This window comes from Trypanosoma cruzi, genomic scaffold, assembly GCF_000209065.1.
Source record: "Trypanosoma cruzi strain CL Brener 1047053517003 genomic scaffold, whole genome shotgun sequence".
Lineage (NCBI taxonomy): Eukaryota > Euglenozoa > Kinetoplastea > Trypanosomatida > Trypanosomatidae > Trypanosoma > Trypanosoma cruzi.
In genome coordinates, this window is record NW_001849470.1 from 144,342 (window position 1) to 160,852 (window position 16,511).

General features: G+C 52.8%; 7 protein-coding genes and 1 pseudogene across 7 annotated transcripts, besides 12 other annotated features; all 8 read right to left on the reverse strand.

Moving 5' to 3' along the window:
* Tc00.1047053510979.5 (trans-sialidase, putative) lies at positions 1-394 on the reverse strand (the record flags this gene model as incomplete). Its single annotated transcript, XM_803523.1, has 1 exon — positions 1-394. A coding segment is annotated over one exon (394 nt), but the record flags the coding sequence as incomplete, so codon positions are not given.
* Positions 1-1,926: a sequence feature (areas not merged during assembly with more than two copies in the genome that could not be assigned to a particular haplotype).
* Positions 760-781: a microsatellite.
* Positions 1,699-2,982, reverse strand: Tc00.1047053510979.10 (mucin-associated surface protein (MASP), putative; the record flags this gene model as incomplete). The annotated part of the gene is made up of 1 exon (XM_803517.1): positions 1,699-2,982. The coding sequence occupies one exon, from the start codon at positions 2,980-2,982 to the stop codon at positions 1,699-1,701; it is 1,284 nt and encodes a 427-aa protein (XP_808610.1).
* Positions 1,927-2,809: a sequence feature (haploid, Esmeraldo-like haplotype).
* Positions 2,810-2,921: a sequence feature (haploid, non-Esmeraldo-like haplotype).
* Positions 2,922-5,209: a sequence feature (areas not merged during assembly with more than two copies in the genome that could not be assigned to a particular haplotype).
* Positions 3,537-4,196, reverse strand: Tc00.1047053510979.30 (annotated as a pseudogene).
* Positions 5,210-6,872: a sequence feature (heterozygous, non-Esmeraldo-like haplotype).
* On the reverse strand, positions 6,007-8,553 carry Tc00.1047053510979.40 (trans-sialidase, putative; the record flags this gene model as incomplete). The annotated part of the gene is made up of 1 exon (XM_803518.1): positions 6,007-8,553. One exon carries the CDS (start codon positions 8,551-8,553, stop codon positions 6,007-6,009), a length of 2,547 nt encoding a protein of 848 aa, XP_808611.1.
* Positions 6,873-7,770: a sequence feature (areas not merged during assembly with more than two copies in the genome that could not be assigned to a particular haplotype).
* Positions 7,771-7,870: a sequence feature (areas merged during assembly that could not be assigned to a particular haplotype. This can correspond to areas where the two haplotypes were merged or to regions with more than two copies in the genome that were merged during assembly.).
* Positions 7,871-16,511: a sequence feature (areas not merged during assembly with more than two copies in the genome that could not be assigned to a particular haplotype).
* Positions 8,910-8,931: a microsatellite.
* Tc00.1047053510979.50 (mucin-associated surface protein (MASP), putative) lies at positions 9,860-11,413 on the reverse strand (the record flags this gene model as incomplete). Its single annotated transcript, XM_803519.1, has 1 exon — positions 9,860-11,413. The coding sequence occupies one exon, from the start codon at positions 11,411-11,413 to the stop codon at positions 9,860-9,862; it is 1,554 nt and encodes a 517-aa protein (XP_808612.1).
* Positions 11,581-11,716: a sequence feature (A-rich).
* Tc00.1047053510979.60 (mucin TcMUCII, putative) lies at positions 11,987-12,475 on the reverse strand (the record flags this gene model as incomplete). Its single annotated transcript, XM_803520.1, has 1 exon — positions 11,987-12,475. One exon carries the CDS (start codon positions 12,473-12,475, stop codon positions 11,987-11,989), a length of 489 nt encoding a protein of 162 aa, XP_808613.1.
* Positions 12,099-12,207: a microsatellite.
* Positions 13,163-13,675, reverse strand: Tc00.1047053510979.70 (uncharacterized protein; the record flags this gene model as incomplete). The annotated part of the gene is made up of 1 exon (XM_803521.1): positions 13,163-13,675. The coding sequence occupies one exon, from the start codon at positions 13,673-13,675 to the stop codon at positions 13,163-13,165; it is 513 nt and encodes a 170-aa protein (XP_808614.1).
* Tc00.1047053510979.80 (uncharacterized protein) lies at positions 13,713-14,102 on the reverse strand (the record flags this gene model as incomplete). Its single annotated transcript, XM_803522.1, has 1 exon — positions 13,713-14,102. One exon carries the CDS (start codon positions 14,100-14,102, stop codon positions 13,713-13,715), a length of 390 nt encoding a protein of 129 aa, XP_808615.1.

Here is a 16,511-nt window from a genome sequence, read left to right on the forward strand (position 1 = left end):
TTTTTTTCGTGAGAAGTTGGGATGCAATGCCAGTAAAGGTGTTTTCATCACCTTTCTTGCAATGAGCTTCGGCAACGGCAAATACGTCACCATTCACTTTTAGAAGGCCAGGAGCGCCCAACGAATCCACAGTTACAGAAACGTCACAATTGATTTTCTTCCATTCAAACGTTGGAACAGTCGACTTTTTCTCATCAGCGGTCGCGGCCCCACTGCCGCAGCAAATCATCATAACGAAGAGGAGAAGCAGCGCCGCGGAATTAAACACATGCCGTGGCATGTTGGGCCTCGGCGGCTCACTCTCTCTTCCTTTCCTCCTCCTTCCGCCGGATCCGATCACGCGGCGACGGTTGTGTGTGCGGGGTGCCTTCACAGCAGCAACACGTGAGAGCATATAAATATGTGTGTGGGCGGTGTGTGTGCTGTTGGTCCTTTCAGTGCCTTCGGATTTCACAGTAGCGATTCGCGCTTGTTTGCTTTCTTCGTAAGAGAGTGATTGAGAGAGAAATAGAGAAAAACGTGCCAAGAAAAGAGGATGAAACAGTAACACCGCCACCCATCCACATTGCGTGGCATCATCATCCGCACCGCAGTCGCTCCTCACAGCAACAACTCACGCACACAGACACACGGAACAGAAGAAGGACGAACAGTACACCAGGAACACACAACGGCTACCACCACCAGAAGAAGCAGCAGGAGTCACGGCGGGTGTGTCGTTATTCACGCGTCAGCACACACCGAGCTGCGCCCTCACAAAAACAAACAAACAAACAAACAACAAGCGGGAGGCAAGAGAGCACGACCGTCCTTTGCACAGCCCACGTCCTGCCGCCAGTCATCTCACTGTTCTCTCCTCCAGCGCACCCGCTTCTCAACCGCCGGCGCACATCACCCCGCAAAGCCGGAGAATCCCACTTCAGCCGATGGACAGCAAAAAAGACACATCGGCACGCGCAGCAGCTGGACGGGAAGAAATCCGCACTCGTCCCAGGCACCCTCAATGCCACACCACTCACTGGCTGCACGCCGCCAAAATAACGACAGCAACACCTCGACAAGACAAATCGCGGGCTCACGTCTTCCCTCCTCGCGAGGACCGCTGCGGCCAAAGCTTTGTGCGTGCGGGCCTTCTCAGCGTTCACACAGCCCCAAAGCGTTTGCAACACGGCATGTGTGTGCATGTGTCTGTATGTTTCTCAGCGCCTATAATTGCAGAGCAGCCGTGCGGCACAAGAGAGTCCAAAGAAAGCAACGAACCAGAAAAGCCGATAGCACACATGCATACGCACGCAGCACGCGGAATGGGTGCACTCAACCACAAAATCAAAAAGGAAAACAAAACAAAAAGCCGAAGCGTGGGACGACCAGCGCACACACACTCTCATTGCTCCCGTAAAGCAAAACACACACACAGAGGGAGAGAGAGAGAGGTCGCCCACTCAATGCAATAAAAACAAAACAGAAACAGTTACGGTGCTCCGCCCAGGCAGCCAGGCAGGACGGCAGCGGTGCGTGTCGTGCAAAAGAGAGCACCAACGGGCCTGCATGGGTGTGCATGCATATATACAATGGGCACATTATTGTGTGTGCCTCGTGGGGTGAGGTGAGGGCGAGAGTCCATGCAAGGGGACACACACACAGAGAGAGAAGGAAGAGTGTGTGTGCGGGCGGTGCACGGCTCTCTCACACTCACTCTCACGCGGCCACCACCGCAGCCGCAGCAGCACACGCAACAACAGTAAGAAGAAGCAAAAGAGGGGAGGTGATGTGGGAGGCCGCGGTGCTGCCGTCACCGTCGCCAGACTTCGTCGTATGATTTGTTTGAGCGGCGGTGGTAGCTGTTCCTGCTGTTTGTGGTGCTGCCTCACTGAGTGTTGGAACAACGTTGGTATTGCCAGTTTCAAGAACGTCGTGTTGTTCTTCAGAGCTTTGGGCATCATCCTCATCTACCTTATTCTGGACATGATCACAGCTGCCGCTTGTAGAGGTAGATGAGGTTGTTGTTGTTTCTGCTGGACTGCCGGTTGCTACATTCTTCGTTGAATCCTCTGTGTCTGTGTTGTGACTGTGCTGTCCTTGTGTAGCATCCCCTAAAGGTGGTTGCGTTGATTTTGATTCCGTTTTGGATCCTGACGGTTTGTTTTCGTTCGTTACTTTTTTCGGATTCTGTGAGTTTTCTTGATCTGGTATCGGGCTTTCTTCACCTGTTGGTGGTGCAGGTACTGGTGGTGGTTTTCCTCCTCCATTATTTTGACCCTCGTGTTTCTCGGGTAGTAATGTGTTTTTTTCTTGTTTTTTTTCCTTCTCTTTTTCTCCATCCTCTTTCTCTATCGCTTCATCACTTCCATTTGTATCCTGACGACTGGCATCTCCTTTCGTCTCCGTGTCATTGGGCAATTGGTTGATTTCATCAGTACCCGTCAAAGAGGATTTTTCATCAGAACGAGTGGAAGAGCTGCCAGGTGAAGAGGGCAATTGATCGGTGTGTTGGTCCTGGGACTTATTCGACGCTTTATTATTGGGATCCACGTTTTTGTTTTCACTCCCTTTTTGACCAGCTGCAGTTAACTGCCTGGTTTCATCACCTGTCCCTGGCACTCCAGGTCCAGACGGCGATGGTGTTGCTGCACCTGCGGCACCTTTCCCTTCTTTTGGACCAGGCGCTGCATTGCCCTCAGTAACGGCCAGCAGAGTACCAGGCGCTGATTTCTCCGTCTTTTCCAATGGGGCATTATCACTTTCTGATTCTTCTTCTCTTTCCCCAGCTTCAACCGCCTTTATTAATCCCATTCGGGTGGAAATCAACTCGCAATCCGCCGTCAGGCGCACCCTGTCATTTCCTCCATTTTTCGTGTGAGTCAAGAAGTTTTTTTCACCCTCAACGCAGCGGTTGTCCCTTGCATCTCCAAAAACAGTGACGCACCAAAGCACGCAGAGGACACACACCAGCAGCACACGGCCAGTCATCATCATCGCCATCACGCCTTTCACTTAAGTGTGGCCTCCAGCACAAACTAACAACACGTCAATGCAGCAAAAAGAAAATAAAAGTCACACAACCACACACAAACACCGCAAAGTGTCAAATGGCAGCAGCCCAGCGCACATACCCGGAGACAGTTGTAATCATTACAAGGGCAAAAAGACACATATACAGCCCTGAAATAATTGATCAGCAAGAAAAACATACAAAAAACAATTAAAAACAAAAAACATTAAATAAACAGCAGTAAAGTGAAAACAATTAAAAACACACAAAACAAACAGCTGCACCAAATGGCTCCGGTGCGCATGCACCAGGAAACAAACAAGCGTCCACGCAAACAGTTGTCTGCGTGCAGTGCATATGAGTGTGTCTGGGATGTGTTCAACGTGAGAGATGTCGGGAATAACGTGGAGCACACAGCACGGCAGCAGAAGCAAGCGAAGCAAAACACAATCATTATTATCTCTTATTTTATACAGTGAACCACAACACACGCGCACAAATCCACGCGGTTGAGTGCTGGCACGCACAGACCGCATGTACCTCCTCAGCCCACAGCGGTGTACGCCAGCGCGGATGCGGCGAGCAGCAGCGGGGCACAAACCCACGCAGAGCTGCTGAGGCTGCCGTCGATTCTGCGAAGTCGTGACGGTGCGCGGGTGGTCGTCGTAGTTGGCGCCTCCGTAGTCGTAGTACTTGGTGCCTCGAGCGCAGTGTTTGTGGTTGTCCTATTTGGGATTTTCATCCTCTCGCTTGATATCCGTGCCTTATGATTCTCATCGCCTCGTGTATTTTACTGTGCCTTTTGTTTTGTGCGTCTGAAATACCGGTTGCGCCTTGTGTGTGTGTGTGTGGAGACTGAGTTGCCAAACCTCGTGGCTCTGGATTATCGCTAGCCGAACTCAGTGACTCTGGCGGAACTCGTGTCTGTCCAGTGATAGCTGTGCCTGCTTCCTTTGGCAAAGAAGGTCCTGGAATTCTCAAACCCTCCTCGCTGTCTCTCCCACTCTCTCTCTGTGGCCTACCGGTCTCCCCACCATATGGCTGTAATGCACCAGGCATGTTTCTTGTAGGATCCGGTTTCCCTAGCTCAGGGCTGGGAGGACGGCTGTTATCATTATTATAGTCTCCTGTCGCCGTCACGCACACGGACGAGCAGCAGCAGCACAAGAGCGCAAGGACCAACACGGCGCCGCACCGTCACCATCGCCACCATCGCAGCCATCATCACCCGTGGTGTAGTCGCTGGAGTCAGCTGATCCGTGAGCCAGAAGAAAAAGAATGGAACAAGAGGGAGAGGGACGGAGTGCAGCTGATACAGCGAGAGAAAGCAGACAACATGAGGAGAAGGCAGCAGGCCCAGCCGCACAGTTCACACACCACGAGACGGCATCCATGCAAGGATGGCACACAACTCCAGCAGCCATCCACCATGCAGGAGGAGAAGATATCCTCCACCATCTCCACTCAGCCCATTCTTGCAGCACCAGGGAAATGGCAAAAACCTGCGACCAACACACAACGCACACGCGCAAGCGAACCCTCATCCATCCATGGCGCGGCTACAAAATTACCTGCCATCCCGCCCTCAGTGGGACACGGAGCCCAACTCAACGCAGTCACACGCGGTGCATCACACCCGCAGGAAAGGAGACTCGGGCTGCGCGCTCCCTCCTCCCTTCTCCTCATGGCCACGGAAGAAGGAAACAGCCGCCACACACAACTGCCAGCATGCACTGCAAAAGGAGCATTCATATCCACTGCAATGTGCACCTTGTGTGGTTGTGTGTGCCTGCAGAAACACAAGGCAAAGAAGAAAAAGAGGAGGCAGAGTACGTGGAGAGACGCAAAAAAAATGTACAGCAGAAGTGCATGGCAGAAACAACAACAAGAAGAAGACCGCTCAAACTCATGACTGCGCTGCAGCCCAAGCAGCGGCAATTCACACAAGATTTATTTAAAACAAACAAACAAACAAAAAGAAACGTTACCCTTCGTCTTACGTAAACCCCATCACACAAAATAATTATAGATGAAAAATAAATCGTCCACTACCGTTCCACACAAATTTTAAAACAAGAAAAAGAAGTCGCCTGGCTGCCGTGCGGCCACACCAAACTGTCTGTATACATTTTGCCCACAAAAGAAAATTGAAAAGATGGTTACGTGTGCTTCAACCGTCTGACCCTCCGTGTGTGTCCGCACATCGTTTATATTTCATGGGGTCATCTGCGTGTTGCTGCTCCCCTCAGCCCTTTCATCGGCGTGTGAGTGCGGCCCGCAGAGCACAGTCACTCGTGTGTGTGGGGACTGAGAGAAGCACGCAGAAATGACGGGAGTCGCGTCACTCCATCGGGAGAGTGAGCGCAGCAAAAACAAAGAAAATCATCAGGAGGGAGAGAAATGCTCACGGGACTGCCAGCGGGAGAAATGAACAAGCAAAACAAAAAATCTTAAAAACACGGCGGCAGGGTGTGGCTGTGTGTGTGTGGCGCTGCGGGTGTCTGCCCGCCCTGGCCGCAAGAAAACAAAACAAGAGGGAAGAAATGTGCGCTCCGCCCCACCGGCCCTCGTCGCACGCCCACACGTCACGGCTCCCTCAGCGCGCCGTTCGTCGCGGCCCCTCCTCATGCGTGCAGCAGGCGAGGCGCACAGTGCCGTCGTCATGAGCGTGTCGGTGGGTGTGCGAGTGGAGCAGTTGGGCGGAAACACACGGCACCCCTCGCAGGAAGAGTGCGGAAGAAAAAAATTAAGAAGGGAAGAGTAGAAAAGAAAAAAACGTCCATAGTGATTGCCCCAAAAGCAAAAAAGAGGGATGAGGGACGAGGGAGTTTAAAAAAGAAAAGCAATAAAAAAAACGCACACTCGCACACACAAAAAAAAAAGGGAAAAAAGGAAAATCACACACAGAAAAAAAGCAAAAAATTTGTCTTTTACGGAGAGTAATCCATTACCAGGAGTGTGTGTGTCGGTGGTGGAGAAGGACTGAAGGGTTCCACACTGAGGCGACACACTCCTCACAGAACCGCAAACCCCCACAATCCTAACACAAGAAGAAGCAACAGCAGTATCCTGATCTCACGCATGGTGCCAGCATCACTGTTATCTCCCTGCGGCAAATTTTCAAGTTTGCTGCTGGGTGCCGTAGCATTTGGTTCCCTGACCCATGGCTGGAATTCTTCCTGCCCATATGTTCCTCCCGCCGTCTCCCCATTCCCACCACTGCTCCCCATCAGCGATTCCTTTCCCGTCTGCTGTGGTTCGCCAGAAGACTTGGAGACGACTCCCTGCGCAAATGGTTTACTTACCGCTTTTGAAAGAGTTTCCTCCGCCGCCGTGCTTCGCTCTTCCAGCTTTGAAATAAGAACTTTATTTGCATTAAGTGCATTAATTTCAGTGTCATCCAACGGGCGGTTGTACAACAGGACGTTCGTCACAGTCACAGGCACGACTTCTCGGCTTTCTGTGTTTTCTGCGCTGCCTCCATCGCCTCCAATATAGAAGTGTGATATCCCTTTGGGATCAGCATTTTCCAGTTCACACGTCGCATTCCCCACACGCTGACCATCAACGTACGCGGAGCCCTGGGTGCTGTTCTGTAGCACAATGGCCACCTGGTATGTTGTATCTGGCTCCCAATCACTGCTGAGAGCATTGCGCGATCCGCCACTCTGCAGCAATTCCCACTTCCCTTCCTTGTTGTACGAAAGTCCCAGAAGTACAGCACTCTTACCACCATTCATCTTCTTCACACCCATCAAAGGAATAGGGGTAACTCCCTTCGGCTCACCGTGGATCGACACCGTCGCCAAAAGAGTGAAGTTGTAATTCGCAAAGTGGTACAGCTGATTCTCCCCTTGCTTGCCAACGGGCCACTCCGCCCACGCTCCCCGGAACGTCGCACCATCGGCATACCCTGTAAACGTCACGCCATTTCCCGTCCCAATATCGCTCGTTACTGTGGCGTCCACCCCGAGGTACTCGTCCCTCCACGTGCTCTCAGAGAAGTTGCCGGACAAAAAGCCAACCAGCCCATCCGTGATTTTACCAGCATCGCAGGCAGTGCCAGTCGAGCGATCCTTCTCAGCAATTGAAGTAGGGCACAGCTGAGAGACACGTTTGTCCACTTTCTTCCACGTCGCCAGCACCTCCTTCACCCGCTTCAGCTGCGCAGTCAGAAGCACAGAGACCATACCGGATGATGATTCGCCCTTCTTCTTCTCGTACAGTGCAATCAACTTCTCATTATTATTATTTCCACCACTTTTGTACAACAGGGAGCTGGCGGCAACGTCGTCATCGTTCCCGGATACCGGCCCAATATCAACAATGTGCGTATTGTCCGTCAGCCAAAGATGAAGTACACCCTTTTCGTTTTTTCCTTTATTCTCAGGATACACCGGCAGAGTAACGAGCATCACGTCCTTTTCCTCAATCCTCGCTGTGGTAAACCCGCTTCCAACGCCCTTCTCATGTCCCGTGTGTTTGCTGCTCCATACGCGCGAGAGTGTCCCGAGTGCCTCCGTCCACGACTCCGTTAGAGCGAACTCGTATACCCTGCGGCGGCCATCATCACACGCAGTCATCATCATGAGTTTGTCCTTCCACTCCACGACGGAGGGATCACTGCAGCCATCGTCAGACATCTCCCTCGATACCGTCCAACCCGCAGTGTCCGAGGAGTACATAATCAGCGAAACGGCTTTCCCATCCTCTTTTGTGCCTTCCACTGGAAACAAGAAAGTATCGCCTTTTATCTTAATACCCGATCCGCCGCCGCCTATCAGCCCTGTCAAGAATTTCCTCTCTCTGCTGCTAGAAATCCATGGGAGATCGTAAGTATCTTTCCATTGTATTCTATTGCCACTGCCCTCTTCATTATTGTTGATGTTACCTTTTACCAGCGATAGTCCCCATTGAAACACAGAATCCTTCTTAGCCTCATATGTCCAACTGTAGTTTCCAGCAAGCATGTAAATGTCACTCCCATTCACAACTGTTGTTGGTCGGCTCACATGTACCTTCTTCACTCTTTGAGTGCCAGCCAGAACTGCTGTTTGGAAGGGGCATTGAGCTTCTCCGGAAGAACAGTTCCCCAGTACTTGTGTCTTCAAGTTACTTGTATCCAACTCTTTTGGCTTTTCATCAGTCAAAGTCAACAACTCCGAGGCAATCCCAGTAAAAACACAATTATTGTTTCTCGTGCACTGCGCCTCCGCAACGGCAAACAAACCACCATTCACCTCAACAAGACTGGGAACACGGAGTGAACTCACTGCTTCATCGTTTTTCTTGTCTCTCCAAACAAAGAATTCCTCCGGCGAAGAAACCCGACATGACTTTGGATCAGACGACTGCTGCACCTCCGTCTGAGCACTTCCACTGTCGCAGCAAATCATCATAACGAAAAGGAGAAGCAGCGCCGCGGAATTAAACACATGCCGGGACATGTTGGGCCTCGGCGGCTCACTCTCTCTTCCTTTCCTCCTCCTTCCGCCGGATCCGATCACGCGGCGACGGTTGTGTGTGCGGGGTGCCTTCACAGCAGCAACACGTGAGAGCATATAAATATGTGTATGTGCGGTGTGTGTGCTGTTGGTCCTTTCAGTGCCTTCGAATTTCACAGTAGCGATTCGCGCTTGTTTGCTTTCTTCGTAAGAGAGTGATTGAGAGAGAAATAGAGAAAAACGTGCCAAGAAAAGAGGATGAAACAGTAACACCGCCACCCATCCACTGTGATTGGCATCATCATCCGCACCGCAGTCGCTCCTCACAGCAACAACTCACGCACACAGACACACGGAACAGAAGAAGGACGAACAGTACACCAGGAACACACAACGGCTGCCACCACCAGCAGGAGTCACGGCGGGTGTGTCGTTATTCACGCGTCAGCACACACCGAGCTGCGCCCTCACAAAAACAAACAAACAAACAAACAACAAGCGGGAGGCAAGAGAGCACGACCGTCCTTTGCACAGCCCACGTCCTGCCGCCAGTCATCTCACTGTTCTCTCCTCCAGCGCACCCGCTTCTCAACCGCCGGCGCACATCACCCCGCACAGCCGGAGAATCCCACTTCAGCCGATGGACAGCAAAAAAGACACATCGGCACGCGCAGCAGCTGGACGGGAAGAAATCCGCACTCGTCCCAGGCACCCTCAATGCCACACCACTCACTGGCTGCACGCCGCCAAAATAACGACAGCAACACCTCGACAAGACAAATCGCGGGCTCACGTCTTCCCTCCTCGCGAGGACCGCTGCGGCCAAAGTTTTGCGCGTGCGCGCCTTCTCAGCGTTCACACAGCCCCAAAGCGTTTGCAACACGGCATGTGTGTGCATGTGTCTGTATGTTCCTCAGCGCCTATAATTGCAGAGCAGCTGTGCAGCACAAGAGAGTCCAAAGAAAGCAACGAACCAGAAAAGCCGATAGCACACATGCATACGCACGCAGCACGCGGAATGGGTGCACTCAACCACAACAATGAAAAACAATAAAACACAAACACAAAAAAGAAGAAGCCGAAGCGTGGGACGACCAGCGCACACACACTCTCATTGCTCCCGTGAAGCAAAACACACACACAGAGGGAGAGAGAGAGAGGTCGCCCACTCAATGCAATAAAAACAAAACAGAAACAGTTACGGTGCTCCGCCCATGCAGCCAGGCAGGACGGCAGCGGTGCGTGTCGTGCAGAAGAGAGCACCAGCGGGCCTGCATGGGTGTGCATGCATATATACAATGGGCACATTATTGTGTGTGCTTCGCAGGGTGAGGTGAGGGCGAGAGTCCATGCAAGGGGAAACACACACAGAGAGAAGGAAGAGTGTGTGTGCGGGCGGTGCGTGGCTCTCTCACACTCACTCTCACGCGGCCACCAGCGCAGCAGCAGCAGCACACACAACAACAGTAAGAAGAAGCAAAAGAGGGGAGGTGGTGTGGAAGGCCGCGACGCTGCTGTCACTGTCGCCAGGCGTCGCCGTGTCATTCAGTTTACGGTCTTTGTCTGCAAAGTTTTTTTTCCCGGTTTGCTCTTCATTTCCTTCGGCTTCTGCATGTGTTCCTTCTGCTTTCTCCACTTCGTTTTCATTTTCTTGCCTTGTGGTTTCTGCCCCATTGTGGGCATTGTCCTTTCCGGATGTTCGTTTTTTGTCAAAATTTTCATTTGTTGCTGCTGTTTCTGCATCTTCTTCTTCTCTTGGTACCTCTTTTTTGTTGTTTGCCTCCTTTGCCGCGACAGGTGTTTCTTGATTTGATTTTGCTCCAACGGTTGTCTGTTCTTTTCCTGCATCTTCTGGTTGCGTCTTTTTTCCCGGGGCTCCTGTTTCTGTTTCGGCTGCTTCTTCTTCGGTAACTAATTCTGCTGATAACTTCTCTGTCTGTGACGGTCCTGCTGATTCTTGCGTTTGCGTTCTGCCGGCGTCTCGATTTCCCCCAGTGTCGCCATCATTCTTTTTCTCAAGATTTCGACGATCCGTAACGTCAACAGGGGAAGCAGGCTGAAGAGCTACGGGTGCTACGGCAGAAATACCATCGGTAGCACCACCCCCATTCACTTCTTTTTCTTTTTTAATGCTTCCTGAATCTTTTTCCGTCTGTCTTTCACCCTCTTCATTATATTGGCCACCAGATGAAAGTATGGTGACTTCATTATCTCCCTCGGGATCTTCAGCGGCTTTATTTCTGTTCTCTTCATCCGTCTCCGTGTTGCTCTCTTCCAATCCATTTTTCACTTCATGTTCTTCGGTTTTCACAATTCTTTCCTCAACTTGAAGCGTTTCACCTTTCTTGTTTTCTGGGTCTTCATTTGGTTTCCCGATGGCTGCATTGTCAACTTGTTCGTCACCATTGGTGCCTTCATTACTTCTGTTTTCCACCGTCGCCTTTTCCCCCTTATCCGTTTCCCTTGATGGTTCTCCATTTTTGTCTTTCGCCGTCTCAAGAGACCCTGCGGGAATCAGTAAATTCCCTCCTCCTGTTGTTGTATCCGCCAGTATTGGCCCTGGAGCGACCGGTGATTTCAATTTTGGATCATCCGGCAAAACAGTGCCAGTCCCTGACACAGCCTTTTGGGAGGACACGGAATTTCTGCCATCATTACCAGAACCGCCATCAGCAGCAGCCACGGCGAACTGTTGACGCCTCCAACGGCGACGGCCATCCACAACGGTACGCACACCATCCATCCCCTGACGCACGCACTCCTCAACGGCGGACGGATTTGCCCTGCCTCCTGTCCTCCTGCCGGCCTCCTCCGCGCATTCCCTCCGCAGCTGAGCGTGCCGTCCCGCGATCAAATACTCACCCGCACCGCCATCACCACCAGCACCACCCGCCGCCGACACAGCCACCGCAGCAACACAGCACCACAGCACGCAGAGGGCACACACCAGCAGCACACGGTCAGTCGTCGTCATCATCACTCCTTTCGCTTGCTTGTAGCCTCCAGCACAAAATAAATCCCCGTCAACAGCGGGGGGAATCAAAGGAGATACAAGTCACAAAACACGCAGCCACCGCACAGTGAAAACTGGCAGCAGCCCAGCAGCGCACACAATATGAGACAGTTGGAATCAGTGGGAGAGCAAAAAAAAGAAAAAAAAGCACACACAGAGACAGCCCCGCAGCAATTAATCAACAAGAAAACAAAAAACGAAAACGAAACAAAACAAAAACAAGAGTACAAGAACAGAAAGCTAAAAACAAGTAAACACACATGAAAAAAGGCTGCACCAAATAGTTCCAGTGTGCATACACAAGAACACAAACATGCATCCACACAAAGAGTTTTGTACGTGGCATGCGTATGAGTGTGTCTGGGATGCGTTCAACGTGACGGATTTGGTAACAACGCGGAGCACACAGCAGGGCAGCGGAAGCAAACAAAGCAAAAAAAAATCATCATATTTTCTCTTATTTAGTTACATCGGACTACAGTAGACGTCCACACGTCTCCGTGGCTGAGTGCTGGCACGCACAGCCCACGCTCCCTTTTAGCCCACAGCGGTGTACGCCAGCGCGAATACGGAAAGCACCAGCGAGGCACAAACCCACGCAGAGCTGCTGAGGCTGCCGTCGATTCTGCGGAGTCGTGACGGTGCGCGGGTGGTCGTCGTTGTTGGTGCCTCTGTTGTAGTGGTCGTAGTCTTTGTAGTTGGCGCCTCCGTAGTAGTGGTTGTCGTCGTGGTTGTTGTAGTCGTAGTTGTAGTTGTTGCCTTAACAGACTCCTCTTCTGCCGTTGGCGGGGTAGATTCCCCACTTTCTGGCTCCGCCTCACCGCTCCCCTGCCCCTCCGCTTGCGCACCAGCGCCCGTAACTGAACCATTTATTTCACCGGGCTTCTCATTCCCTTGTGTCTCTGAAGGTGACGAACCCACGCCGGTGGGTTGGACTCCACCAGGATTCTCTGCCGCGCATATGGACAGGCAGCAGCACAAGGCGAGCAACAACAGGACGCACAGCAGACGGCACTTCGTCATCATCGTGAGTGTGGTCGTTCAGTGGTGTGAAGCTGATCTGCACAGTGAGAGACATGGAGAGCAACGGAGGAGAAGAGAGGTGCGGCACACACAGAGGGCACACCACATGAGGAGAGGGCAGCAGCCAGGCATGCACCGTACGCCGCACACCACGCACGACACACACTCCAATCCACGGCAACAGGCACACACACACACATATATATATACAGAGATGGAAGAGGGAGAGACCAGCAGGGCTGCACACAAGGCTCCACCGCATGTACACACGGCGAGAGCGGTCCGTCGTGTCGACACCCCTCACGGAGGGTACGCACACACACAAGAAGGTGCAGCGCAGAAAGCAACACAAAAGCAAAGTAACAATACAAAAAGGGAGAGATCCCCGCACACCACGTAAGTTGTTGGTCCACGGGAATCGTACCCAATATTCATCAAAAAAAAACAATTCAGTTGCCATCGGCCTTCGTTCATATTCAGCGCACACCACTTCATGCAGGCCTGGAAATCACAGCAGCAGCAGCAGCACACGTAAATATAAGCGCAAGGAATGGAATAATGCAAGCAACCATTTATTTGTGTTTCAGTTTGGATGTTGGCAGATGTCCGCATGCTTTTTCGTTTTGTTTTGGGGTGGGCAAAAATTCATGCCTGGGTCGTGTGTTGGGAATTCCTGCAGGTGAACAACAATTATTTATTTTTTCCTCTCTTGAATGTTTCTTGTGTTGTTGCAGCCAAGAATTCGGTTTGTGTTGTTCCTGCTTCTCGCTGGTAAACTGTTGCAATAGATGTTTTTCTTCCTTTCGTTGCTGTGGCACCTGATTCCTCGCCGTTTACTGTGGTGGAAATGAGAATATGTGAGTGGACTCCCACGCACCAGAACGCACCTTCGCTCCTATTTATTGCTGCACAGAAGGGCATGTGTGTTTGGTGGTGTCTCGTCCATATATTCCTCTGGGTGCACATTCCCCTGCAGGCTGAGGACGGGATGACGCTCCGTCGCGGTGCACTTCCCTCGCATGCCGCCCACCGTGATTCACCATGCATCACCCTCTCACATACTCCGTGGTGCCACACCGCTGATATTACTGCAGCCGCTGTGACTCCGCGTAATTCACGCATTTGATTGTGCCACAATACATCCGCTCGTGTGGCCGCCGCATCCAAACAGCGGTGCCCAACACCGTGAGCGGCAGTCCACATCCTTGCAAGTCCCAACGCAGTGGTGTTGGACCGTCAGTCAGGCGTCAGACATCAGGAGAGTCTTGTGCTGGCAGTACAACACACAGAGCTGCAGTGAATGACTCGGCGGCGACGCATCTATTTGTCGCAAAGCAGTGAAAGGGAGTCGGGCAAAATAATGCCGGCTGCACTCACGACACCACACCCACAGCCAACGCATGCGACGTGATGTGTGCTTCACTGGTGCTGTGGAATGCCTGCATACGACATCATTAGTGGAGGCATGCCACCCATGATCAGCGGACAGACAATAATCGGCATGGGAGGCCAAAAAAGGCAGCAACGACGCCAGCAGCAGGAGCAGCTCTCTCCCTCTCTCTCTGTTGCCTCCGAGAAGTAAATATTCCACCAGCCACAGCTGACCGTGCCATCGCGACACTCCATGCATGCCGTGGCTGCGTCAACACATCCTGTTCCCTGCTGCACCTCAAAAGATGCCTCACTCCGTCCACTAAGTGCATCGGTGTGGGCCGCGCCTGGGCTGTTCGTGAGGACAACAACGATGTGAGGGTCACCGAGTCGCAGCATGTTTGTTGTGACGTTGTTGCATGGCACCTGCACACACACACGCAGCGCCTGCATCCCTCCCTTTTGTGTTCGCCCTCTGCCGGAGTGGCCACACACACGGGCAGCAGCAAAATCACTTCACCCTCGACGATCCAAAATCAACACCGACATCCCTCGCGACGCAAAGATCTCAGTTGCCAGCACGGGCTTCCTGCCGCTCTGCAATCGACGCTGAAACACGGCACAGTGCACGCAATTATTTTCCTCGTGTGCAGTCAGCCGTTTGCTTCACACATTCTTCGATGGGCTGACGTTCAAAAAAACACGCCACAAAAGCCACCGTGATCGCACACGCTCTTGCGATGAGTGTCGGTGTGTGCGTGCATCCGCTGCTCACACGTGCTGGCAGGCAGCCCGCAGCCGGTGCCTTCGTGCCAGTTCATCGGCTCCAGCACGGAAAAGAGAAACCGGCCTATTCCCGATGCACTTATTCCCACCGGCAGCACCAACACGCCGGTCGTCAGTCGTCATTCCTCAGCAGATCCAGGAATGCTGAAAAGTGACGTGGAGCTGTCAGCCAGCAATGCCACAATCCCGCACACATGTCGGCTCCACCAGAGAAGACACAAAAACCACAAACAACACCCTCCACATGTCATCCGAACATCATTCCGACACACCGCGACACGCAAACCGGAAGTATTCTTCACTCCATGCACCTCCCCACACAATCAAATAGTCCATGCACCACGCACGGCAGCGGCTCACATGCAGTCAAACAAATGTCCCTCGGGTCAGTGGCCTCCACATGCTGCGGTGGGAAGTAAACAAAAGAGACGAGCTGCCAAACCCCAAAAGGGTGCCATGACTGGTCGAAATTCAACGAAACGCAGCCACACAAATGAATTCAGTCCTAATGCCCTCAGCCTCCCACCTTCCCCACAAATGACCCAACAACCGCAAATTCAATCCCCTGTCAAATAAAGTTTCTGTGAAACAGCAGGTGAAGCCGCATTGTTTTATGCTGTAATCCAAGGCCATTGTCACCTTCACGGGGACAGGCGCACATTTGTCATTCTCAACAACGCTGAACATCTGCAACGGCTTCTTCAGAAACGCAAGTCTCCTAACAAATCAGAAAACGCCAACGCACCATCGGCCCGCACCACAATGTAAAGAATAGAAAAATTCTTCTTACACACACCAAAGTAGATCATCCACGCCGCCGTCAGCCGCGACTCGGCGCAAGAGCTGGTGCGCCCGTCACAACATGCAGTCCTTTCTGGTCGGATGCGTCCACAGTGCGTTGCACCACGGCGTCGAGGCAATCGCACCGTTTCCAGCTCCCACTCATCTCCACAGCCTGGAAGTGTGGCACGGCGACAGCTGTACTGCATCGCTCGGCCCACGCGTGTCAGCGAAGAAGGATACTTCTGTCCACCTGGCCGCCAATCCAGCACCGCTGCGGAGGATCATTGGGTTCCGCGCACCCACACAACACGAACGGCTCACACGTCTTTGATATATTGAGGACGTGCGTGGCGTGAGCTGCTTAGAAACCACAGTTTAGCCAACACTTGGGAAGGCAGCGGCGACATCGATCCCCCTTCCGAGAGATGCTGTTGTTAATGAATTGCGACGCGTCTGCAGTCACATGGAGATCTCCCGGAACACATCCGCGTCCCTCATGCTGAGCCCCGGATTTTCGTCTGCGACACTGTGAGCTGCAGTGGGGTGGGCGTCCTCCAGCCACGGCATGCCAACGACGCCCTGGACGGTGTCAGACGATCGGCCGTTGAAGCGGCCTGCGCCTCTCTGGGACCGTATGACGCAGGCCGCTGGACGGACGGCTCGTTGTCTCTCGCTGCGCATGCGTCTGGATCCGCTGCGCTGCCACTTTATTCCCCGGACAGCCGCGCTCCCTGTGGAGCCTCACCGCGCAGCTGCTGGCAGCCTTGCGTGATCCTGCCGAGCGCAGTGTCCTGCCACTGAGCTTGGCCACAGACAGTTTTCAGTTCCCCGCCTGGCAGCAGCATCCCAATCGCCCACACGAGTCCCTGCTGCCACAGACTCCCTCTCGGCGATGGAGGCGCTATGCCTTGGCCCGCCGGCGGTGCGCGACGAAGTCACCGAGGAGATTTGTACCGTGCCGCTTTCACTGGTGGATTGAGGTCGTACAGCTGACTCCACATTTCCCCATGACACTGCGGTATCCCACGCAACGTGACAGCGGACGCTGACACCATCATGGCACGATCCCTCCCGCAGGACTGCGCCAATGCCTGGCACG